At 38.9% G+C, this 26,151-nt stretch overlaps 1 protein-coding gene across 2 annotated transcripts in view; it reads right to left on the bottom strand.

Annotated features, from left to right (window-relative positions):
- Positions 1 to 23,545, bottom strand: part of RETREG1 (reticulophagy regulator 1) — a 63,971-nt gene extending 40,426 nt beyond the window's left edge. Inside the window, exons 1-3 of one of the 2 annotated variants that reach the window (XM_082753100.1) lie at positions 23,220 to 23,538; positions 10,266 to 10,372; positions 8,535 to 8,565 (exon numbers count right to left, since the gene is read on the bottom strand). In XM_082753100.1, coding sequence (XP_082609226.1) covers positions 8,535 to 8,565; positions 10,266 to 10,372; positions 23,220 to 23,473 — 392 coding nt within the window. In that variant the 5' untranslated portion in view covers positions 23,474 to 23,538. Of the gene's footprint in view, positions 1 to 8,534; positions 8,566 to 10,265; positions 10,373 to 23,219 lie in introns of both variants that reach the window. The other variant, XM_082753101.1, reaches the window with a different exon arrangement.
- Between the last annotated feature and the right edge of the window lie 2,606 nt (positions 23,546 to 26,151).

A 26,151-nucleotide genomic window follows, 5' to 3' on the forward strand; every position in this document is an offset into this window, starting at 1 on the left:
AGCAGTCAACAAGGATTACTCTATATACAAGCAAGTCAAAAAGAAGGCGTATTTCTTTTTGAAAGCAATTAACCTGCAGTAAAGAAAAAAATAGGAGCATGCGTCTTAACTCATAATGCTTTTGAAACTTTCTTATATAACATTTAAAAACAAACTGCTAAAATATGGCCTATATGCAATACCCATAAGGTAACCGCACATTTAATCAAAAAAGTCACACCAAAAGGCAAGTATTAGAAAAATCTCATTATATGAGACATATAAATCCTTCACACTTTCATGGAATATCTACGCTAATCCGTCAGATGAATCAGTGAAAATACCCTGGGACGAGTAGCAGATGCTATAGTGGACAGACTCAGGGTTCACAGAGGAACTCAGACTGAAAAATGGTATGAAACTATCAACCCAAGAGTGTTCCCATCAGAATCTAAGCAGCTAGAAGTTATTTGCAATAGTCTTAGAGAAAATAAATCTATGCCTGTGCCTGGGATGTATTTACAAGATTCTTATAACATAGAGCACAATTAATCTCTTTTACTTAACAATAAGAAGGCTTTGGTTTGAGGTAACATTCTAAGAAATACATGGATACTAAGAGAAGAGCAACATGAATGATTAAAGTTTCAAAAAGACTAAATGACAAGTCAGCAAATATCAAATTGGGGTGATGGAATATATTCCAGTTAAAAACAGTTAAAGAAACCTCAGTAAAATTCCTCTGGTCCTTTGCTTCCTGCCCTTACTTCCTCAGAAGTTACTTTTTTCTTGATACCACAAGAATGCCTTACTGCTATTTTTAACTGATAGGGACAGAAAACAAGTTAGGGTTACAGAAATAGATATGCAATGTTTGGTAATTGTAAAGAGGCTAGACAATTCCAGTATTTTCTCCTCTAATCTCTTCCACACAAACTCCATAACAGAAGTTGAATTGAGCTCCTGGAGCTGAAAAAGAGGAAAATGTCACATGACAGCTCAGGAAGAATCACATTGAAGACAAATTACTAGAGAATCACGGGAAGTTGGTCTGAAAAAAAGTTTGTAACCCACTCTTTACGTGAGAAGAAATCCATTACATGGAGAAAAACAAAAAAGCAGAACTACAACAAACCAACCAGCCACCAAACAAACCTACCAAAGATACAGTTAAGATACCAGATACAGAGTATCTACAACAGTTATACCATGTTCTTCCTTTCCCTGCACTTAAAAAAAGCGCCAACCAACAAAGAAGCAAGCATAGGTCTATAGGAAAACATATTAAACACTCTTCAGACTTCAAGTGTGACTCTTTTGCCTAAGTTACAGACTTTCTATTAATCTTTTATTACTTTTTTGTTCCTGTAAGAAAACTAACATACCAAATGTTATCAGAGCGTTGATTTTGTAGTTTACCAAATATAAACTCTGAAAAAGAACATGCTACCCAAGAATTAAGTTAACAATTTGGGACTGACCAACCAGTAAGCATGAAAAAGGTAACACTATTAAAAAAAATAAAACAAAATACTAGTGTCAAGATGTTTGTATAATGTATACATTTTTTTCTGCAATTTACAGGAGCTTGGGCTCATATATATATGTGGAGAGAGTATAATATTTAACCATGCATATTGCTATATGAATTGGGCCAACGTGTTATCTAAAACTAAGAATAATTCCATTTTTATATTTGAGCAGTACAGTAGCTACTGTATAAATAAAATCTAAATTCAATCTGCAAATTAAACTCACTTTTCATTTGCTAAGACTGTAGATGCACATGTACATATCTGTTTTCTGCGGGACTGCAACCACTTTTTTTATACCAAGAATATGTAGGAGAGTCGTATGTTTAAGGAGAACTACTTGAGATGTTCTATAGCTTTTATGTAGCCATATATATATATATATGTGTATATATATATATATATATATATATATATATATATAACACAACAAACTCATAGGAACATATGAGCTAAAATGAACAGAACAGCAAACTTTATGTCAAGAGTAGAACTCTTTGGTTGCACTTGATGCCTTCAGATTACACTGAAGCAACCCAAGGCGGCAGTATTTGCATTCTGCAGTATATTTTTGCTTACTAGACTATATCCTGCCTTCTTTTTGCTGAGGCGTTCAAGAGATCCATAGGCACGTGTTTGTTTGTTCTAATGCCTATTACCAGACTTCATGCAGTTGTGTATAGCCATGTGAAGAACAGATCTAATATGGATGATCAAGCCAAGACTGAGCATCTGAGCAACAGAAGCTGATAGCAATGGCTCCCATCTCAGCACTGGCCCACAGATGACCGGCTTTGGCTTACTTTAGCTTTGTTACTACGTACCACATCAAGGAGATGGATTAACAAGCATAAAGCAGAAGCATTTCTGTTACAACCGTAATTCTGTTTTGCTTTCCTAATGTAAATCTCTTATTACCTAATCTGCTCATCTTCAAACAGAACCCAGTAACAGCCTGAGGGAAAGGACATTTGTATTGAGATATGATTAAGCAGCATATCCGCAAGGTCTCAAGAGTGATCTGAAGATGCAATCATACTGTGCTGGATATTCAATTCACAAAAACTGCTTGCATACATAGTGACAGAGGTAAATCTAGTCCCCAGGCTTGTCTGTCAAACCCTGCAGTTATTACTGCTGCGTAATGGTATCCCAGCACATTGCTGCAAGAGGGAGCTTCTTAGCGTAGGCATTAGCATCGTTCAATGACATCTTTACGACAGACAGGCCTTCAGAGCAACAGGAAAGAATGACACGAGGATCTTACGTTCTTACTTATCTAACCATAGGTTTACAGTATATTCAAAGGAAACAAAAAGTAGGATATATCTGACCAGCCTGTAGACATCTGATTTATGACAAGATAAATCATGCTATCTCACAACTTATTTCTACTCTTTCTTAATTGATCATGAAAGAAGACTAGGCAGGCTAGATCAGAAATCTTTAGTCAAATGACTAACAGACTTGTCTTAAACCAATGCAGCAGGCAAAGCATTTGCAAATCACATGTATGTAAAGCCTCAGACATAATAAATGAAGCAAATCCTTCATTTATCAAAATGGTTTTCAACATTAAGTACTAAACAGCTTCAATAAAGATGGCTGCCAGTTAGAAGCTGCAACCAAAAAGAGCCTCTTTTCTTGTAACTCTCCTGTTTCCTCTCACAGAAGTCTAAATCTTGACTGGTCTGGTGAAATGTGGGCAGCAATGGATAAGACATGCTGTTCAGGGTAATGCATGTTCTTATTTTTCCCTCCTCTTGAGAATGGGAGAGTGCAAGTCTATCTGCTAGGCAAGCCCCACTCTGGGTTTCTTCCATTTAGGGTTTCTTCTCTTCAGAAAGCAGAACCAGGAGAACCCTTTTAGAATTTCCTCAGGAACAGAAGCAAATTCAGAAACAGAATGAACTGAGAAAGGTTCCAAATGAGATCTCACCTTGGTCTGGTTTGAAAATTTTTTTAACATCATGTGGTACTAAATGTCTCCATTACAAACAGAGCCATGAGTCTTCTTACATAGACACATTTTAAACAGGAGACAATTACCACTCTCCATTTGAGGTAGGACAACGAAAAAGAAGCAAGGCCATGTTGCTCTACCTTCTTAGTGCTTGAGCAGTGCTCAATAAAGATCAACAAGGACTGAAAACAAGTGCGACAAATCAAAAATACCTTCACTGAAGGACTCCTAATGATCTTTGATGCTTAGTGTACCTGCAGCAGAAGGAATGTGCAATGTACATGTATGTTGGGAAGAAGTGCAAGGATCAGAACAGTGATATTTTATCACAAGGCAAACATAATAGTGCAAAGCATAAAATTTTACTCTGAAAATCCTCATAAAGCTGTGCTACCATTTATGAAACATCACAGTGAGATACTAATTTTCAAAACCATAATTGCATAACAAAGTGCTTTTTTTTTTTTTCCTTTGTGCCTTTTTTTTTTTTTTTTCCTTTCAAGAAAAAGTGGCTACAGTCAGACACAGAGGATGCATGGTAACAGCTTAAAACCATCAGGTCTAAGACACAGTGACTTCCAAGATCATATTGTAATGGTCTTGAGCATCACATGGTATCATGGATGGAAATAAAAGTTTGGCTATCCTTTAGTAAAAGTAAAAAGGAATTAGGCTGCTGTACACAGTGCTACCAAAAGCAACATCTCCATTATTATAACGATTTCTGAACATCTAGTGTACAACTTTCAGAAATATAAAAAAAAAAATCAATCCTAAAATTGGGAATGACCATGAAACTGGGAAGCTTTAAAAGTGACACTTTACAAAAGCTCTTCTTAAAAACAAAACACATCAAAAAAAAAAAAAAGCAGATGTTTGGAAAAAATCATCAGCATTATTGGAGAAAAAGCTTTTTAAAGAATAAAAAGTGCATTGAATTCAATGTCTTTTCCTTCATTTACTTTGTAAGTTAGAAGTCGGTAGTAGCTTCATTAGGGGAAGAACCATACATAGAGCTTCTCACGTTTATGCGTACGTATGAAACACAAATTTCCTCCTCACTAAGCTTGTGGTCTGTGCGCACCCATGGGCGCGGGTGCGTCTGCGTTGTTGCCGCAGTGTGTGGCAACACCGGGGCTGCCCTGTGCTGGCTCCAACAGCCCTGCCACAGGGCACGGCTGGGCCCAGCAGCCAAGATGGCGGCGCCTCGCCTCAGGGACAGCCTGGGGAAGGCAGAGGCTGAGGGGGGCTGCGAGGACTGGCCCCAGCCCCCTGCCCTGGCTCAGGGGCAGGAGGAAGAAGAGTGAGGAATGGAGGGGGAGATTGAGCCTCGAAAGGGAGGAGGTAAGGTGTTGTTTTAACAAAGATGACTTTGCTTTTCTCCACCCAGATCTGCTTTGCTACTATATTAGATTAACCTTCCTCAAGTTGAGTCTGTTTGCCCACCAGTTATCATCAACAGCAAATCTCCCTACTTTATCTCATCCAGCTAAGGTTTTCCTCCTGTCTTCTCCCCTAGTGCTGCCGAGAAGGGGAGAGCATGCACACAGGCAGGTGGGTGTCTGTCTGCTAGCCCAGGTTCAGCCAGCCCAGCTCCCTAGCCCTCAGTTCAGGATAATATTTCACTGTCACGCTGCTGACCTGCGTACCTGTAGCACAGGGAAGAATCTAAAGTAACTCTTCTAGTAGTTTACAAAAATACAATACAATGAAGTAACTTGTAAACAGTTATTCTCACTTTTAAAAGGCACTGATCATTTTTTACATTTTGTTATGCAAAGCAACCTGTAAGAAAGAAGCAAAAACATCTTAATGATAACAGTTAAAGATTTTATCTGATCCCAGTGAAAGCAAAAATAAGAATTCCAATCCTTGACTAGCTGGAGATCACACCATCAGCATTTAAAAAAAACATTTTGCTGTATGTGGACACTAGCACACCGAGTTCTGCAAACGTACTAATAAATAATATGAAATATCATGGACTGTAAAACTATGTGCAACTTACAGAACCAAATATAAATTTAAGCAGTTATTGGTTAATAAATCACTTGCAATTTTATCCCCTTTGGATACACTGTAGCAAAAGATTGTTTAGTGCAATTAACTTTAATAGCTTCAAGCGAAGTTTGGCTTGTCATCATTCCTTATCAGAATATCAACCCTATTTCCCAATGAAAATGAGGACCAGTTTCAATTGTGGAAACAAAGTAGGAAATGAGCCTGTTTCTATCATCTGTTACTTTCTGTCTACTTTGATAAACTAAACTGTGTGGCAATGCTGCTAGGTGCTGGGACTGGTCATTTATAAAGTTAAACCATACATACAGCTCTTCGCAGTTTTGGCACCAGCCAACGAGCACTCTCCCAGTACTTCCTCTGAGTAGTTTTACAGTAGGCACAGACCAAAAATCATTTCCAACCTGCATGTGGACATTCAGCCTGAACCATAGTGCAATTAAATGCTATGGACTCAGTTCTTTTGTGCCTATGAACATCAATGCCACAGAATGGTTGCGAACACATTTGACCCATTAGAACAAGCAAAGCATTCAAAGCAGTACAGATCTATTTTTTTTTCCTCTATATGTTAAATATTTAAGAGCATGTGATTCTCCACTGGGTAGTGTTTTTTGTTAACCAGCAGTATGGGGGTATGTTTGACAGAGCTTGCTGATGTAAGATAACGTGAGAACAGTCTTTCACATCCAAGACCAAGAACAACAAAAACCTTTGGAGCACCAGCCCCAATGTCTCAGAGCAGATACTACATTTTCAACCCAATCAAGGAGCACGTGTGCTCAACAAAAGAATTGTAAATACCCACAGAATAAAAAAAAAAAAACAAAATAAACAAAAAAAAAAAACTTTACATGAGATTGTAAGAGTTCTAACTGAAAGTTAGAATGCAACAGTTGAAATGTCACTTATGTTAAATAACCTCTCAAAGCGCCTTAATCAGAGGACTGTTAAGTGTCTAAAGCAACATCTATTTTTAGAGGAGCTATGCCAGAGCCAGAACTGTAAATCAGTAAAGACCCATCTCTGTTCTGTGCAAATTGTCAGAAAATCTAATAACAAACGTGCATGCCTGTTCTATGGCACAATGGGAGTCGGGATGAACAATTTTTAAAGGGACATCACATCACAAACCATTTGTGCTTTCAAACTCAGTAAGATTGAAGATGAACAGTGATACTCATACAAAACTAACTGGATTTCCTATAAGGCTTTCAACAAGGTCTCTCACAAAATGCTCTTATAGAGGCTAAGAAGTCATGGAATATGAGGGGAAGTCCTTGCAAGTATGAAAATAAAAAGACCATTTTGAACTGTCTGTACAACATTCTGGAAAAAGGAGTGAACAGTAAGATGAGTCTCCTTACAATGCTAAATTATTCTGGTAAAGATGAAGACCAACTGCAAAGAACTGCAGAACTTCAACGAAGTATCAAGTAATGTACTTGCCAAAAGATGGAAGAAATGTATGTAAAAATAAATTCATCCAGTGGAAAAACAAACAAACAAACAAACAAAAACACAAAATTAATGCCACATGGGCTTTAAGATAACCTTTACTACTCAGGAACATAATCTTGAGGTTATATATTCACATAACCATCAATTCAGTGCTCAACAGAGGTTTAAAAAGTCAATCATTAGGATTTATTATAAGGGCATTTTTATGCTAATGTACAGTCGAAGGTCTCCCTGAATGCTGAACACAATTTCTAGTTCTGCCTACGAGAAGTGTAACAGAAATGGAAGAAAAGTCCAGAAAATCACAATGAAGATATCAAACCTACAGAAAGCTTCTATTTTAGAAACAATTAAGTAGCCATGGACTTAACAGGACAAGATAAAAGTTTATAAAGTCACAGCTTGCTGAAGATTAGCCATAGTGTGATTGTTTACCAACTCTTCCAACCAAAAAAAAAAAAAAAAAAAAAGTAGGATGGGATTAAGAAACTATCATATAACAGTAAACAAACACAAGGCTGTGTTTTTCACAGAGCACAGTTCAGCTATGGGTCTCTCTGCTATAGGATACGAAGAACAACAGAATTTTGTAATAAGAAAAGCAACGAGACATATTCATGGACCTTTTCTGCTCCACCGAGAACAGCTTGGAGGGGATAAGTAAAAGACACATCTGGAACCTAGAAGTCCTTTAACTGTAAACTGCTGGAGGCTGGGAAAGTATACCAGGAGAAGCGTCTTACAAGCTCATCCTGCTCTTACACACTGCTTTGCTGGCCACCTTCCTCCTAGCTGGCCACCTTCAGAGAAAAGATACTTTGCTAGTTGGATATTTGGACTGATCTTGTGTTCCTGTTATTGCGAATTATCCAGAAGTCCAGCTAGCCCTGGTGGTCTATTTAGAAGAATAATATTTTTAATCACACAAACTTTTATTTTGGAAGTTGCCGGTAAAGCATTTAGAGATGTTGTATGAATCCAAAACAAATTCAATCGATTATGTACTCTACCCTACCAACATTATGAAACATTTGCCTGTAAACTGAGTCAGCCCAGTGGCAAGACAACTGAATTCACAATTATTAATTTATATTGTGACAGATATCAAGTAATTTTTATTTTAAATGAAATTTGACAGCAATTATTTGTATTGGCTACTACAAAGATAAGGGAAACCACACCAAACTTACCTGCTTTTGGACAGCACTTGTGTAATGAAGTTCTAAAAAAAAGTTAACCTCCTTAACCAACACAGTGTTTTTCTCTCATAACTGATTTCAAAGCAAACACTAATTCCCAGAAAACAAAAAATGTGATAATCATACTAAGAAAAAAGCCTTTCTAAAAGTATTTGATATATTACTGTATTCTTTATTATAATTCAAATCAGAAAAAATACTTTGCAGAAAGTTATTAAAAATTAAAATTGGAACAAGCAGTAACAAATTTAGAAAAAATGTGAATTTCAAAATCATTCATGTTCTGTTTTAATTACAGGGAAAGTAGACTGTATTTTAAATTCCAGATTCACTGTAAGAAAAGATGTCACATATCTAGAATATTAAAAATGATATACCTACTTGTCAGTGATTCTCCTCCAGAGCTGTGCACCTGCAATTGTGAGAATATAAGATGACACACAATGCACTAAAACAGAAATCACATATAGGTTTTTCTTCTTTATTCATAAGCAATGTGCAGATTTAGGACAAAATGAATAAGGAATTCTCCCTAACATTTAAAACCAAAGTAACAGTTCTCAGAAAAAGTCTTTTCTGTAAATTTAACATACCAGTTTAAAATGTTAATGAAAAAAATACCGTATTATGTTGTTATATTTTCATGTGGAAGAAGATAACCAACATAACTTTTGCTTTACAGCTACAAACTGGCAAACAGTTTCTACACTACTTATGACTCTGTAATAGTCTTGCCATCTAGTGGCTGGCTGGAAGTGTGAAGTAGCCCTACAGAAGTGTTATCCTGAGAAGAATTTCTTCTGCTGTTTGGAGTGACACCAATTGTCACTACAACAAGATTTCTATTCTTAGGTTCAATAACCTAACTGTTCATAAACTTTGTGTACAATACCACTGAAGGCAATATATTTAACTGTAGTAAAATAATCATTCTCTAATCATAAAGCTGGGAACAGAGGTCTTCCTGACCTCACCTCTATGATGAACAGTTGAATAATCACATAGAAGCAAGACTGAAAGAGAAATGAAGAGGGGATGGTAGCTTGGTCAATACTGGTACATCTTGGATTTGCTCAATACAAAAATATTAGTCAGTAATGACAGCTAAGATTTACTTGTGTAAATAACCACCTTCCAACTGGTGAGGTATTCAACATTAGAGGTGATTTATACAACACAGCCTAAAAATCAAATCACGCTAAGCTTTTTAAATTAGCCTCTAAGTTTGCATCACTCAAGCAGGCAACAATGGTAATGGAGACTCCACAGAAGGCAGTGACAACAAAAACATTTCTCAAAAAGGTTGTGAATAACTACTGTAACTTAGCAGGGAAGAATAGACTGTGGAGGTCAAAAATGAAATGCTAGTAATGTTGCAGAGGAATACTGTGATTCTCTGATACTTATTTCCTGCTTTCCTTTGCATTTTTTTCAAACACTGCACCGCATTCAACATCAAAGAAAAAGCAAAATAAGCCACTTCAAAAAATCTTCCTAGCAACAAGAAATACACATTGACGAACAACCTTTTGCCAGAGAATTTTCAAGATGGTAATGAAGTATGGGGAAAAAAAAAAGTTAAAACAATACAACAACACAAAAAACATCCCCTTTTAATTTGGTCGTACTTAGATAAGACTGTACACACTGGAAACTGAACACTCCATAAACTAGAAAAAAAATACTGTTTCACTTATTTAAACTGTGAGGAAGATAGGTTATTTCACAATCCTTTTACAAAGTTGACCGATTTATATTAGATCTCCACAACTTTTCAACAGTGATCTAATTAGAGTAATGTCAGAAGTAGGAACTTTTAGGAAAACTTCGTATTTTAGATAATAATGGATTTTGAGATCTAGTAGATAAGATACAAGAGTGACTGTTCATTGATACTGGTTATACTCATACTGAAACAAATCTCATAATGCCCCGTCTCTAAAATGTATCAGAACTTTACTACAAATGGTAGTAGATCATTGTAGATTATGTCATTTCACTCAGAAATTAGCTAATATTTTTGCAATAATCCTAGTATCATAATGTTAAAGAGGATTTAGTAAAGGAGTTGTGGGTGTTTAAGCAAGGAACTCTATCAGTATACTGACCTACCTTTTATCCTAGATAAGACCAAATCCTTTATTATCTGAAGAACTAGCACTCCAAGTATTATGAGAGAAGTCAGATGATACACTCTCCAAGGGGTCAGAGCAACAAACCTAGAATGTTAAGAAGAAATAAACACTGAATACTTGTAAACTTATTGGAAGTATACATATAATGACACCTGTTATTAGTATAGAAAATAAAAAGAAAAAATAGACTGATATTATAGTAGTTGAATTTAGTTTGTCCCCACAACATTTTCACAGAAAGTAAACAATGAGAGCTCCAAGCATGACAGTCTCATTCATAGAATTTGTTGTTGATAAAAGTGTGAACAAAAATCTAAGCACAGAGGAAGTATACAAACCTGAATATTTTCATTATTGCATAAGAAGCATTACTGTTTAAATAACTTAAGGTTTTAGTAAAAATATTTGTCTTGACATAACAGCTTTCTTTTTATTCACATATAATGGTTAAATATTTTCTTGTGTTTTCTAGAGGACCTCAGTTCACATCAAATTTTTATACAAATGATTCTTTCAAATGCAAAGATGAGGTAGAACTGTACAATTCAAGGCACAATACTCAAACCTCATATTGAGCTTTTGTTCTTCATTACAAAAAAAAAAAAAAATACAGTGTGTCTAGTCAAGTCAAAAAGCCCTAGACTCACGATGTATGATTTATAATCTCATGCTCTACTGACTTTACTGTCTAGGTGTGTCCGGCTTAACACTTCTGTCTAACATTCAACTAAGTAAAAGAAGTAATTTATCAGTTTGTTTCAAGCGCTTTAAGCCAGAGATCCGATTACAAACAATGAGTGTATTATGATCATTTTCAAGGTAAGAGCAAAAAAGGTTAACTTCAAAACAAATAAATAACTGAAGCTGAGGATAGTCAAAAATAAGAAGTCATCTAAGGGGCAGTGGGTCAAATAAGAATACCAACAGAAACGAAATCATATAAAGCAGAGAGGTTTCCAAGAAACTGATTTGTAAACAGGGCATTTGGCCTCCCACCTAGTTGCTGCAGCAGTTTTCCTACAGAAAAGAGGGGAAAGGAAATGAAAAGAAGCAAGTATAGGCACTGGATGAAGCCAAGGAACACCCTTTGAGCACACCAGGACTTTTACAAAGAAAATTGCCTTCTAGGTGTTTCTACCATAAAAAGCATATCCAGCACTTGTGAAAAACTGCTCAAGTATTCCTTGAAATCCTGAGAAAATAGGATTGCATCAAGGAAAATCTCTATGCCACTAATTTTCACACTTAATACAATTCACAGAAACTCAAAGCCCTATCACCCTGACCAGACCAGGATATGTCTTCCAATACAAACAGCTAACTTATTCTGAAGGGTTTCTACATCTATACAAAGTATTAATTATTATTCTATGGGAACAATATATATGTGTGTATATATATATATATTTTTTTTCCTCAATTCAGTACCTCTACAATTTCAGCCAGCTCAAGAAAACCAAGAGATGCTTACAGACAAGATGTTGACAAGCTTTTTCAAAACTGCCCATGCATAGCTCTCATTAGATCAAATAATAATCTTCAATATTAAACATCCTTGATTTTGTTTAAGGGTGAAGTTCAACTGCACTGAAGATTAAATCTAATCTATTTTTTCACTTACTAACAAGTGAAAAAAGCGGAGGGGTGGAGATCAGACACCGTGAAGAAAAGTAAACTAAAGTATTTTAAATGTGATTTCTAGATGCCTAAAGTTTGTAACAAATCCAGACCTTTAAGCTGCATGGCCTTAATACCATGACTATTCTACAGGTTCTTCATGGTGCTTGTACATTAAGGTTTCCTAGGATCAAACAGTATGTTCTGACTTAATAATTAACATTGGGCCATCCTCTGTGGGTGGAAGAAATACATCAGTACTGAAGTTTATGCATGTTTCCACACATGCATAAATGCATACACAGTTTACTACTTCTTAAAGTAAGATGTTTACTATCTTTCAATGAATATATAGAGCGTTTGACCTACTTTGCAGTCGCAACTAAGCCATACTCATAGTTTCACTGCAATCACAGCTGTCACCTGCAGTTAAAAACAGTTGTACTAATGTAGACGAGGATTAGTAAAAAAGGATTAGCAAGGTAGCGTGCTGTCTGAAAGACGCTTCCAAGTCATGTCACTTTATGCTCTCAATACTGCGGTTTTTCTGCTCCACAGCTTTTGGGGAAAAGAAACAACAACGTCTAATATTTAGAGCAGCTAATGTAGTAGCCAAGCAAAGGCTCTTCACTTACTTGGAAAGCTTTGAATTGTTCTGACTGGACTTCCAGTGCATTAGCGTTATTAGTTGTCACAACCCTCCCTCCATTGTTTCATTAATTTAGACTGCAGTGTTTGCAAGAAAGTCTCTCTCTCGGAAATTCATTCACAGCCACCATGTATCAGCCCTCAGGTGCTCTACCAGTACAGATTAGAAAAGCTGCAAGCCATATGTCAGACAACTCTGACGCACATCCTCGAATCCATTACCAGTCAATGGCTGACAATGTCCTCCCTATTTTTTTGGTAGGTATCTACCTTCAGCTTACCAAAATGTTAGTCCATGCTGGGTATCTATGCTTTTTGTGCAGCAATGGGGAAAGGATTTCATACCAGGATATGAAAACCATGTATTACATGTATGCTAATGGCGTAGGGATTCAAAATTCTTGAAGGAATTATCAACATGATGCATAGCAACCAGATTAACAAAAAAGTCGTACTTTTGCTTATTATTAGGAATTAGGTTTGGGGTTCCCTCCCCCACCCTTTTTTTTTTTTGTAATTAGAATTTACTTGAGTATTTCTAAAACACAAGCATTCCTGACAAAACTGGAAGGCACCAGAATGACATCACCACATATTGCAAAAAAATACTTGTTTAGTAAAACAACAGCTACACTTACTTAAGAAGCTGTTATGCTTTTTTAAAATCAGTAAACAACACAGGCTGAAGTTCAATTTCTTCTACTAAAAAAACATGCTGTTACAAGTGGTGTGGAAAATAACCATTCCCAGAGACAGATTTGTTCCCTCGTGAAATTCTGCACTATTTTGATAGTGATAGCTTTTTCAGAAAGCAAAGGTTAGAACAATGCATAGAATTATGCATTTTACATAACGACTTCAGTAGTTAACAACAGGGTAGCCTGCATGTCAACGTGGCCAGGGACTGCTGCAGACAGCATGGGACTTCTTAAAACCAGCCACGAGGTGCCACAGGACTCAGGCCCCCACACTGGTTGAAAAAGGCATCCCTAGGACATGAGAGGCCTTCACTCTGGCAGAGCTCCAGAGGCAGGAAACAGCCACCTGGTTCGGGGGCTGCAAGAAATGCCTCAAGCCTCTCCCCTGGGCGGATGGCAACAGCGATTTCACCTGGAGATGGTCGCTGGTTGGCATACAGAGCAGCCAAACGAAAGACCTGCTGGAAGCAGTAAGCAGGGACAGACCGTCAGGGAAGTACGATCTCCAGAATCTGTTTGGGTAAGCACCCGAGCGACTTGATCTAACTGGACCTACTTTGGGCAGGTTGGACCAGCTGACCTCCTGTTGTCCTTCCAACCCACATCCTTCTATGACTCTACAAACAGGTGATTTATATGGTATCTGCAGAGATCTTGCAGAGGCACCAACTCAAATCCAGCATTGCAAAGCAGGAAGGCCAAGCAGACCTTGAGCAGTGGATGGAGATCCCCACGATGGGAGAGGCTGGAAGCCTGGGACTTCTGGCAGCAGAGGAAAGGTTCCTTCTCTGCCCTTCGAGTTGAACTTGCAGAATCAGTACCATACCATGCTGTAATAGCCAATACAGGGAAAACACCTGTGGTAAAGGAGGCCTCAAAACCAGCTGGGCCTGAAGACAGCACTCAGACCAAGAGGAAGCAGAAACTGTTAAGGGGTTAAAGATCATCTTCTGCAGGGAATGGAAGCAGACAGCTGCTGAAAAAACATACTGTCATGAGAGGCTCACTGCTTGCCAATGGCCTGGATTTGAGGTCTTGCTAAGGCTTACCTGGTTTGACTACTGTTTGTTGTTGTTCATGCATGTGGGCACAACCGGTACTGTCAAGGAACAGCAGAAAAAAAAAAAAAAAACAAAGAAGGACTGCAGAGCTCTAGAGATGAATATAGGGGACCCAGGTGTTGTTCCCATCAGTTCTGTAGGTTAAAAAGTTGCCCTTTGTCTGATCAAGCCTTTGGTTAGTTTATTACTAACACTACACAGGGAATGGGGGGGGGGGGGGGGGTTTGGCTGAGTACACTAGAGGCAACAGCTGAAAGAAAATGAAATTGATGAAATTCAAAGGCAAAAGTCCTGCACCTAGTACAGACCAACCTCCTGCATCTGACTGGCTGAGGGGATACTCTGTGGAAAAGGTCCTGAGTGACAGTAGGTTTAGCCAGCATGAACTGTGCACGCTGGCAGTGATGAAAGCTAACAATGTATCAGGCTGCATCTGCAGGAGTTCAGGCACAGCACAGGTGGTGAGCAATTCCCCTTTACACAGCAGTCATGAAATTACATTTAGAATACTTTGCTTGGTTTTGGGTCTCCCAAAACATGAAAGACATCAGTGATGAGGAGCAAATTTAGCAAACAACCACCAAGATGGAGTTGGGGGTGAGGGAGGGGAGGAGCTGGAGACTTGCGTTCTGTGAAAAAAAATTAGGAACCTGGTCTTGCTCAGCCTGGAAAAAGGTGGCTTTGTAGAGGAGACGTAATAGCAGCTTTCCAGTATAGCAGCTTTTCCAGCACAAAGTCATTTTCTTAAACCCCACAGTGCAACTTCTCTGAAAGTATGACTGCTCCTGCTCTTACAGAGAACTGCCCAACACTGTTCCAGAAAGAAGCCCATAGTGATGGTATGTAGATAAGGATTATTACTTTCATATTAATCATCTGTGTTCTGGAAATACTAAAATGCAGTATCTATAAATATTAAAATCCAAATGCACAAATATTCAATGCATTTAAAATCCAAAACTCAGTATTTTTCCTGTTGTTCCTTTAGCACATTTAGGTCTGAGCTGAAGTATTTCCTGATCAGGAATTATGGCGCAAAAATCCTTTCCCCATTGCTGCACAAAAAGCATAGACATCCACTTATAGTAGAAAAAGTTACGCTTACTGTGTTTGCAAAATATCCAGTTTGTATTTGCTCTTATTATATTGTACTGGGTCTGGCTGGGATGTTAACTTTCCCTGCAGTAGCCCATACAGTGCTGTGCTCTGCACTTGCAGCTAGAACAGCAGTGGTATCACACCAGTGTTGTGTCTGCTGCTGAGCAGTGCTGGCACAGCATCGGGACTCTCTTTAACCCTGCTAGGGGGTGGGCAAAAAAGTAAGAAAGTGAGAAAGGAACATCACCAGGGCAGCTGACCTAAACCAACCAAAGGGATAGTCCATACCATGTGATGTCCAAAGGTGGAAAAAGGAAGAAGAGGGAAGGAGTGGGCTCTCGTGAAAACGTCGGTCCTCCTCCCGAACACTGGCTATGTGCGTTGAGGCCCTGCTTCAAGGACGTGGTCAAGCATCGCTCATTTGTGGGAAGCAGAGAGTAATTTCTTTCCTCTGCACTTCCACATAGCCTTTCTTTGTTGTTTCTTTTTTTCTTTTTTCTTTTTCCCTTCCCCCCTCCCTTTTCCCCTTTTCCTTTCGTTTTCCCTTTAGTTAAATCGTTCAATTAATAATAATCTTTCCTTAATAATTATTATTTTTCCCTTTAATTAAATTATCCTTATCTCAACCTGTGAGTTGTTCTTTACTTTACTTCTTCCCCTCCTCATCTAAGGAGGGGGCGTGAGAGAGCAGTTATGGTGTTTAGCTGACTAGCATGGTAAAACCACCCACATATATGTATGTGGTATTTAACTGTTAATCTGCAAGTCTGCAAGATACCACAAAAGGCTGTGGTATAGCAGGTTCCCTGCTGTAGAGAGGAAAACATATCACATATAACAAAATACATTTGAGTATATACTGTCAAAAATTTTAGAATGAACAAAGTCTTTATAAATCCTAACAACACTCTTAACCCCTACAAAAAGCCTAAGTTGTTGAAAAAAATATTTCAAGAAAACACTACAAATATTTACTCCAGAACTCCCATTTTGCAAAGAAATCACAGCATATTAATCCAAATTTACAATAGCCACACTGCCACTTCCAGTGTCTGGCAGCTTGAACATAAATAGCCATGTGTCTGTTTAGCCAAAACATGTAGATTACTGTAATGGACTGTTTCTTAGAATATATACATTAAAAAGTTTAAAAATACCTTTCATTTAGTGGAGAAAAGTAAAAGCCACTGTAGAGATATGAACTAGGAAGAAACACCTTTTTCTCTTTTTCTGTAAGTATGCCACTCCAGAATGTAGATATCTAATACTTTAATAAAATATTACAACAGGAATAGGATGAAGAACTGGAAAGTAGCTGATTCATGACTTATAAGCTAACCCAACTGTTTGGCGCTATCCTGTGGAAAAAGACTAAAAATTCTATCATTAAATACATAAAAAAAGTCAAAAGAAAACAACAAGAAAAAACAGAAGTGGCATGACTACTATTCTAAAGCTTGTCACATTCCCTTTAATTATTTCTTTGTTAAAGACAATACAGTAATCTACCTTTTGTTCAAGAAGCTTATTTGCCAGGTTTTATTCAACAGATTAGGATTGTAATTGTTCAGCCAGAAAGCACAAATCAAATCAAACAACCTGGATAGCTCTTTCTCTAGAAAACCTTGTATAATTTTAGGAATAAAGATTTGGGAATAATGAGATAACTTGTCATAAGAAATAGATTGCCACAAACTCAAGCTGTTTTAACTTTGACAGCCACACTTAGAAGTGATGGTTCTCTCTGAGGTTTGTGAGCAGGCTGCAGTACCAAAGGCAAAGGCTGCTAAACACTTCTGAAGAATTATGTGATTATTACCTAAAGGTTAGCAACACACAGGATAAAAATCCAAATTGCATATTCTCTCTACCCCAACTAGAAGAAACAACATTTTTAGCTTATAAATAGGTACAAATAAAAATGAAAATAGTATTCTTCTCTAATCAAAAAATGAGAAAAAAAACACACTATAAAACGCTTTCCATTTAATCATCAAAGATAAACCTGCTTATAAGTGGTAAACTTTGGAAGCATATTGGTGATTTGGGAAATATGAACAAGTCAATAATAAAGTGCCTCACTACAAAATTATCTCACACTCTTTGCAGGAAAACCTCTTGGGAAAAGCAAGTTAGAATTATGTTTGAACATTTGTAGCTTGCAGATCATATTTTCTCTAACCAATTGCATTCAGATAGGTATTTGAAATAAAAAGATTAAGAAGGTGGAAACTTAAGTGACCTAAACACCATACCTTCTGAGTCTATCAGGACATCAAACGCTACTGCTACTTCAGCGAAAATGGGCTATTTCCATTAGTTAAAAATTATTCTGAATCAAACACAAAATCAAAGAGCCTGGCTTCCTTTATTTTTGTACAAACATGCCCAGATCACCTTAATTAACCTATACTCTGGGAAAGCACTGAAGAAATCTTAATTCCATTTTGTCATACAGTAGCAGCAGTTTGATGTTAAAACAATCCACCTCTACCACGCTGCCCTAAAATGTCATTTTCTTTAATGCTCTCATTAGTCCTGTAACATCTACCAAGGAGCATAACATATCCCCCTAAAACTTCCATTCTTCTCCAAATTCTACGTATTATTTGGAAAGTCTCATTATTTTCAGTTAATACACGCAAAAAAATATTTCTCTCTCACAACAACTGTGCTAGACACAGAATTTATTAGTTTCGCCAGGCCAGAAATACCCAAGCCATGTTACAATTCTGCCATTCTGCTTTGTTTGGGATTTCCATATTCTGGAAAGTCCTCATCCTGGATTTGATCCTAAATTGTTCAGTAAAACTTGCTTTCCCTCAGTGCCTCAATTATCCTATTCAATTTCTTTTCTGATAGATTCTGTTTTCTTCTGAGTGGTTGAAAAAATGCTGTGAACTGCCCAGCTTTTTATGTAATGCAGCTTGGCTCGTAAACAATGTCAATTTTCATTCTTGCAAACTAACCTCTCAGCCAAAGCTATGCAAACTGTCACTAAAAAGCTGTTCAGTTAATGGCTTTATTTTTTTTCTTAACTAAATTTAGCTTTCTGTTCCACTCTACCTCCAAAACCCTCAAAAGTTAATAATGTGTGTTGAAAAAGTGAACATAAGCTTAAAACTGCTTGGGTGAAAACAAGTAGCCCCTAAAACTAAATCATGACTTGTATTGCCACCGAAATTGTAACTTCACTTCTGGGAAAGTGTAAGACTGAGAGGAAAAGGGATTCTGAAACAGCTGAATTACTGTGTAAGCCGATTAAAGCAATAGGGCATAAGCCACTGATACTTGCAATTTCAATAACTGGACTCATCAAAAATCCAGAGCCGTTTAAGTGAAATTAAAAGCCAAATTTAGATAGCCAATAGAGACAATACAGAGTGTCTGTGAATTTCCTGCTAATGGCAGCTGGTGGCTGTTGGTAATGAGTGGTTTGGATAGAAAAAAGCCACGGGATCCTTGTACAAGTACTAAGTGAGTCATCATTAAAGACAGCACCACACAAACTGCTGGGGAAAACAGCCACTAACCTCACAACCCGCAGGTAGTACTGCTACGCCAACTGAAAAACACCAAGGATCACCACATCGGCCTTCTAGGAACAACATCACTAGTATAAGGAGACTTCCTACAACAGACAAAACCAGGAAAATGGCGTTTCGTAAGCAGTGAAATTCCTAAGGCTCAGAATGCCCTGATGCCTGAGATGTCCTGTTGCTGAGGGCTACCTCCTGAGTGGTACCTATGCTCAATTTTGAGAATAGATAGAAATTTACAATCACCTTTCTCAGACGCTTAAAATGGAAAATCATAACCTTGCTATACCAAACACACAGTTATGGATAGCCAGAAACTGGCCTATCCAGGAGCCCTTATTAAAAAAAAAAAAATAAAAATCTTATAACAAAGAATAGAAATCCAGGTGTTGAATATACCGTGTATACACACTGCTATAGACCTGTTGAAACCTTGCTTTATAGGTAGTGGCACTACAGTTTGTGTGCAAACACCTGAAAGAAATGTTTAGCCCAGCACTATTTTCCTACTTTAAAAGGATAAATTAAGAAATGAAAAAGATGTTGAGATCTCTCCATGGTAAAACATTATTGTTGCCAAGCCAGGATTCCAAATAAGAAAAACTTTAATAGCAAGTCTTAAAGAAAATTGGATAGTTACTAAAACACAGACCAGGCAGTAACAACAAAACAAACCTGTGAACTTTGAATGTGTTTTGGTTACTAATACTTAAATAGCAGTTAGATTTTATACCTGGAATAACTTTACTAGCAGTCTTTATCTGAAGCAATGCAAATGGCTACTTAAGATACAAGAAATCTGCTTTGTTTCTTGATTAATTTGTTCTTCCATAAAAATCAAAACATCCATCAGGTCTAAGACACAACCCCCCAAAATTTGAGTATGGATGGCAAAAGATACTATTTTAATGGCACAATTTGGCCAGCTTTCCTGTCTTTAAACCAAGGAACGATAACTGTCTTTTACATAGTCAATCTAGTTGGTTCATCCAGTACAAAATCATATCTAATGTTGTTAACAAGAGATCTATAGTAACATACAATTTGTGTATCTGAAAGTGTAGAAAAATCCTCAAAGAAAATTTGGATTTGGGCCAGCAATGAGAACAGCAAACAGGATACAGCAATACAATGCAATAAATCTTTCCACAAGGAGACAGATCTACTAGATCCTAGCCTTTTTACTGTCACTGTTACCAAGAAACCCTATAGAAATCTGTGATTTGAGTAATCAGTGGATATACACAGCTGATGCATCTAAGGATGGACTTGCAGAAATTAAGGTATGATGCTAAAAATGCACAAACCATCTGCAAACTACAAAAGACATATGACAATATAGGATTACTGAAAATAAATCTGCCCCCTGGATCTCATAAAAAATATTTGACAGACTGAGAGAATAAAAATGAAATTATTTTATCCACCACCAACCCCTCCTATACACACACAAAAAGGCAATAATTAAGCTAGGATAGTAGATTAAAATCTAACATTGACTCTTAATACTTCACTTTCAATCTCAGGTGTGATTTTAGATATCCATTGCCTAACACTTGGAATGCCTAGCCTCAGCTTCTGGCAACAGCAGTTTGCCTGCACATGGGAAGAAGCACTCCTTTTTTCTGTACTATATGTATAAAATAAGAAAAATGCCACATTCTCTTCTTTTTCTTTTATTTTCTTAGGTGGCATTTTGACTTCAGTCCATAAACTATCTACAGCAGGAACAATCCAAATCACACATCAGATAAGTAGATGCTAAATAATACATATTTAACCCTTGTTCATTTTAAATATCTTCCACTGAGGGCATTTGTGGGGGAGTTTAAAGCTGTTCACAGTGAACAAATAATGGTGTGATAAGTGATGGCTGCTTTTTCAATCAGGAGATTTGTTTCTACTTCAATTGTCAGCCTTGTTTCATTTTTATTTATTTATTTATTTATTTATTTTTAATAAAACGTTAGTTCACTAAATATATAGCAGTACATATCAAAGCTGAATTTTATTATAAATATGTGATATTTATTTATCCTTAAAAATATTAAAGTAAAGCATATTGTACTAGCTTTTGCTAGGTTAGAAGTTTTGTGCAGTCTTTTACATTAGGAATTTCCAAGGAAACTAAAAAATATTAGAATACAGTAATGCCCAGACCAAGAACCTCCTGAAGTCATGCTCAAAACCACGTTGCTTTAAGCCTTTTAAAACAGCCCATCATTATTTATTTGCCATGTTCAAAAATGAAGGAATTTTGGAAAACAGAATGAAATTAAATTAGTAAATTTATTGCACCTACAAGCAAGTTATTTCAGTAGAAAACACTGAAAATGCTTTTATATAGTACCACGGTTTAAAGATTTTTCATGGGAAAGAGCTTACATTCAAATATATTAACAAAAGATCTTGTGGCAAAACATCATAAAAACAGTTATCCCTCAGCATCTCGTACTGCAAGGGGTTTTGAATGACGTACATAGGTTCAAGAGCTAATCTAATGGAGGGGAAGCATTGCCCTACCAAAACTAATGGGGTTGGAGGAAGGAACTATGATCACTCTTCTGACATTTGGAAAGAAGCACAAGTAAACTTCATCTCCCCTTCCTCCCTCTCCCGCCAGTACTGCCGCTGATCCAGAAGCAGCTCCCTGTCCTTCTGGCCAATCTCGTTTCTCAGCTTTGAGGAACAGAGAGATGAGAGGCCCTGCACACTGGGAACGCAACGCCCCTGCACAGGGACAGGGATGCTTCCAGGCACAGGGCACGGGTGCATGTGGCAGTAACTGAGGGGCCCTTCTTCGGCCTCGAGGCCTGGCAGTGCAAAGCCCTGTGAGGAGAGGCTGAGTCACGGCAAACCCAGACAGCCAGCTGCATCTCCAGAGAGGAGAGCAGAAGCAGCAACCACACTGCACTGCAAATCCATGATGCCAATACTAAAGCAGGGAAACGCGAGGCTAGCTTTAAGCGAGCGTTTCATTTTCTAAGTGTTTGATTTCACAGACTAGCTAACAGGACCATTCCTGATGTCCTTCTGTCTCAAAACACGGAGCTTTACCAGCCGAAACGTTACTGCAGTCTTCCCTGATTCGTTCCCACCGTTCAGATCCTGTGGCACCAGGACAGAGAGCTTCCTGGTGAGCGACAATGCCCCCCAAAAAAAAGTCAGCACAAGGACTGCTTTTGTTTTCATTCTGACAATAAAAAAAGTAGAGTGAGCTACACATTTTGATAAAATAACATCAAATACTGGCAACTTAGCAAGCTGCCAGCAGGACTACCACAGGAGATTTTCTGTACGTGTTATATACTACACGCATTATACACTTTGCTTATGATCAAAGTCACACAAAAGAATGGCAAACAGATGCCCAGTAGCTTGAGATACAGAACTGAACAAATCCTGTCAAACACTGGCTCTGATAAAATCAAGAGCAATCTCAAAGAAACATAAAGCATTATCACCCTTCCACATCGCTGAATGAGCAGATGAAGTCCGAAGCCGGAAGAGCAGTACCATGTAACTTTCCCACTGAAAAGGCTTACCAAAGATACTTAAGAGCAAGACTGATAATAAAAGGCAACTTAAATTAGACATCACGTGTGCTGCTCCTGGGATTAAAGAGGATAAAATGTTTTTGAAAATATTTGCACAGAGAGACTTTCACGCGCAACACAAAGCTTCAGGAAGTTCTCTTCCCATGATCGCGTGTTTAAACATCAGGCTGTCAGGGTTACAGAGAACTAAGTGGAGTTTGCCATTAATCCACCTCTTTGGTCGTTTGCCTCTCATTCATTTGAGAGGAAAGGGGGCAGTTTTAGCCACAGGAGAGGACACAGTTCAGTCTCAAAGTCTCAGCTGTAACGTTAGATGGAGTCCTGGTACACAGACTGCTCCATGCAAACGGGTGGGCATACAGCAACATTTTAGATGAGAAAATTGAAGGCATCGCCAGCAGCTACAATGGGGGGAAAGTTCTGAAGCAATTTCACAGTGAAAGGCAAGTGGTCTGCTACGGGCACGAACAGAAGGCTCGCTGCAAACACAACAACGACGTCACCCCGATGCAACCCGAGCAGAAAAAGTTTGGCCAAGAGACAGCGCACAGGTGCCCTGCAGCAGGACTCGCAGCATGGCTGGAAGGAACCTCGCAGCTCACCCGACTGCACAAAGCTGCACAAAGGCTCCCAAAACGCGGCCCCCACCCCCTTGGGGACCCCAGGCAGCGCGGCGCGGCCCCCCGCCCAGGCGCGGCCGCCTCCCCACGCACCAGAAGAGCAGGTTGGCGCAGACGAAGCCGCCCAGGCTGCGCAGGGGCCGCTCCCAGCTGAGCGCCGCCGCGATGCAGCAGCCCAGCGCCAGCCCCGTCTCGCCCAGCAGCGCCGCCCCGGCCCCGCCCGGCACCTCGGCAACCGGCACCGGCCCCGGCCCCGCCGCCTGCCGCCGAGCCTCCGCCCGCTGCCGCCCGCCGCCGCCGTCGTTCTCCCCGCCCGCCTCCGGCTGCCGGCGCTCCTCGCTCGCCATGGCTGAGGCTGAGGCTGAGGCGGCGGCGGCCGGGATGCGGCTGCCAGGGGACGGCACCGGCGGCAGCCACCGGGGGCCTGAGGGAGGGAGAGAGGCGGGGCCGGGGCGCGGCCGTTACCCGCCGCCAACCGCCGCCAACCGCCGCCGGTGACGTCACCGCAGGCAGGGGAGGCGGCGGCAGGTGGAGCGCGGGGCGCGCCTGCGCGGGGCCGGTGCATGGGGGGGGGGGGGGGGGGTGGCGACGGGGGGGGCTGTTAGGGGCGGTTGGCGGGGCGGCGGTTTAACAGTCCGTGGGAGTAAAATTAGGGTCCTACGGCAAGGAGGGAGAAATAAATAAAGAAAGGAGCACAAATAGGGGAGCCTCTACTGTCATTATCTAATTATTATTATTTATATTTTTTTTCCAGGCCGTTTTAGGATGGTTTGTGGTGTGTTGTAGCGAACGCTGCCCGTAACGCTGCCCAACCTCCCTCAGCCCAGCCGGTGGCGGCTGGCTGCCCCTTGCCAGCACTCAGTTATTTCGGACATGTGCGCTGTCCTATTCAGGACTTAAGTCTAGCGAGCTCCAAACAGCCATTAGATAAGCTTGGAAAGCAGTCGGGTGTTTTCACGCACTTTTAAAGCCAGCATGGGATGGTTAGCCACAAGTAGCGCGCTCTGCTTAAAATGTCCAAATATGGGTTAGGGCTTAGTTTGGGCTTAGTTTGTACTTAGGTCTTAGTTTGTACTGAATTTGTGAAATGTTGATAACAGCTTTACAAACCTGTGGCCCTAAGGATAACAGCCATGGCAGATACTAGGTAATTCACCCTTTCCAATATTCATTGTTTTAAATTTATTTTTTTTTTTTTTCGGAAACATTTGAGTATGATCGTGTGCCTCTGCATTTGCACTGTACGGAGCACTCCTTTCCATTCAGTCTGTCCCAGGAGCTGCAGGATCCCTCTGCCCCCAGAAAAGGGGGGTGGTGAGAGGTTGTTTCAGAGACTGTAGGCATAGACTATAGGTGTGGGAACAGTTTCAGATTTTGATTAAACTTGCTTCCGTTCTACATTACAGACACTGCTTTTCTGACCTATACTATAAAGTGTATGAATGGAAATTAGTGAAAAGCTTATCCAGAATAGTTTTTGTAATTTAGCTAATGGAAAAAATGCTTCACGTATTGGCAGGTGACAGCTTTTCTTTTTCACTGTGGACAGTTATTGGGCTGGATTTATGACTGAACTTACTGAAAGCACTGTGTGAGAGAATAGATGGATCATTCATTCGTGACCATTGGAAGTTTAAATGTTAAATGTAACAGTATGTATGTTCCTTGCCTGTGATCTGTCTGTAATTTGATGTTTTGTCTGCCAGGGTTTGAAAGGTTTGTGTGCTGTTTGTGCTGGGAAGATCTAGGACTAGTATCCAGTGAACAGTTTTGTGTATGAGCTGTAATGTGCAGAATGAGATTAGAGAGTGCATTTCTGGTGTCAGGGACTGCAATGTAAATGATGGATGAAGCCTGTGGAGAAAGCTTTCTAAATGGCTGTGTCAATGGAGCTTACAGCTATCAAAGCATTCTAATGCTTCTGAAATATGTTTTAAAATTCTGATGTCAGCATAGAGAAATGTTGTTAATGTCAGTATTTCAGCTCAAAATGTTATGATTGAAACAACAATGAAAGTATCTTCAGTGGAAAATGCATAACTCGATAACGGTAGACAAACTTACCAAGTTTTTTTTTTTAAATGTGGAGGTTGGTTCCCGAATATGCTGACCTATGAGGAGCTGCTTTTGGAACTGATGTATTAAAAATGATTATTCTGTGGGGAAAAAATATATACATGTACAGAGTAATTTTCCTTCGTAACCAAATTGGTTAATTTTTCACCAATTAGAAAGTAACTGAATAAAAAAAAAGGGGGGGGGGGTTATTGTGACAGTTAGAATTCACACATTCAACCAATCTGATACATTCAAAACTTTTATGACCATCTCTTTAATTGCTTGGGTAATGGCTCCTCTTTATACAAGGTGTCGCTATGTTGTCAAATCTCACATCTAGTAGAAGATTTTAGGTGCAACTGAGGAGTATTTCTGATCTAGCAGCTGGGCCAGAAGGCTGTTTCCAGTCTAAAATGTTGAATACGACCACCAAGTAATTCCAACGGTTTGTCACATACAATTATATTAATCATTTTAAAACCAATGAAAAGTTGAATTAGGTTGAGGACAAAAGGAAGATAAATGCATTTAATTAAAGAACATTTATTAAATAGTGAATGTATATTAAGCCTGCAGTTTGGCAAAAGAAAAAGAAATATCGATGTTTATATTTGCCTCTAGAGATCTCTCTCTGTTGTTTGGCTTAAGGTGTGGATTCTGTTTTTCTTTATATTGCACTTCATTGATATTACCTGTTTGTGTGTGTGTCTGTGGTAATGCAAAAATCTGCCAGATGTGATTTAAAGCTGTTAAATGTTCAACACTAAAGCAGATATTAAGTGTTCTAACTAAGAAGTCTGAAGATCTTTTCTGCTTCTCAGAATAGCCTTCATGCAACAGGAAAAGGAGGACTGAGGGTGGAATGCGACTTTCAATGTGTTTTTCATTATCAGCTACAGATGTCCATAGTTTCTGAAACAGCACAAAAATCCCTGTCCTATATTTTCTGGTTTGTTTCTTTTTAGTA

Source organism: Aythya marila (genome assembly GCF_965140915.1).
Source record: "Aythya marila genome assembly, chromosome: 2".
In the NCBI taxonomy this organism is placed as follows: domain Eukaryota; kingdom Metazoa; phylum Chordata; class Aves; order Anseriformes; family Anatidae; genus Aythya; species Aythya marila.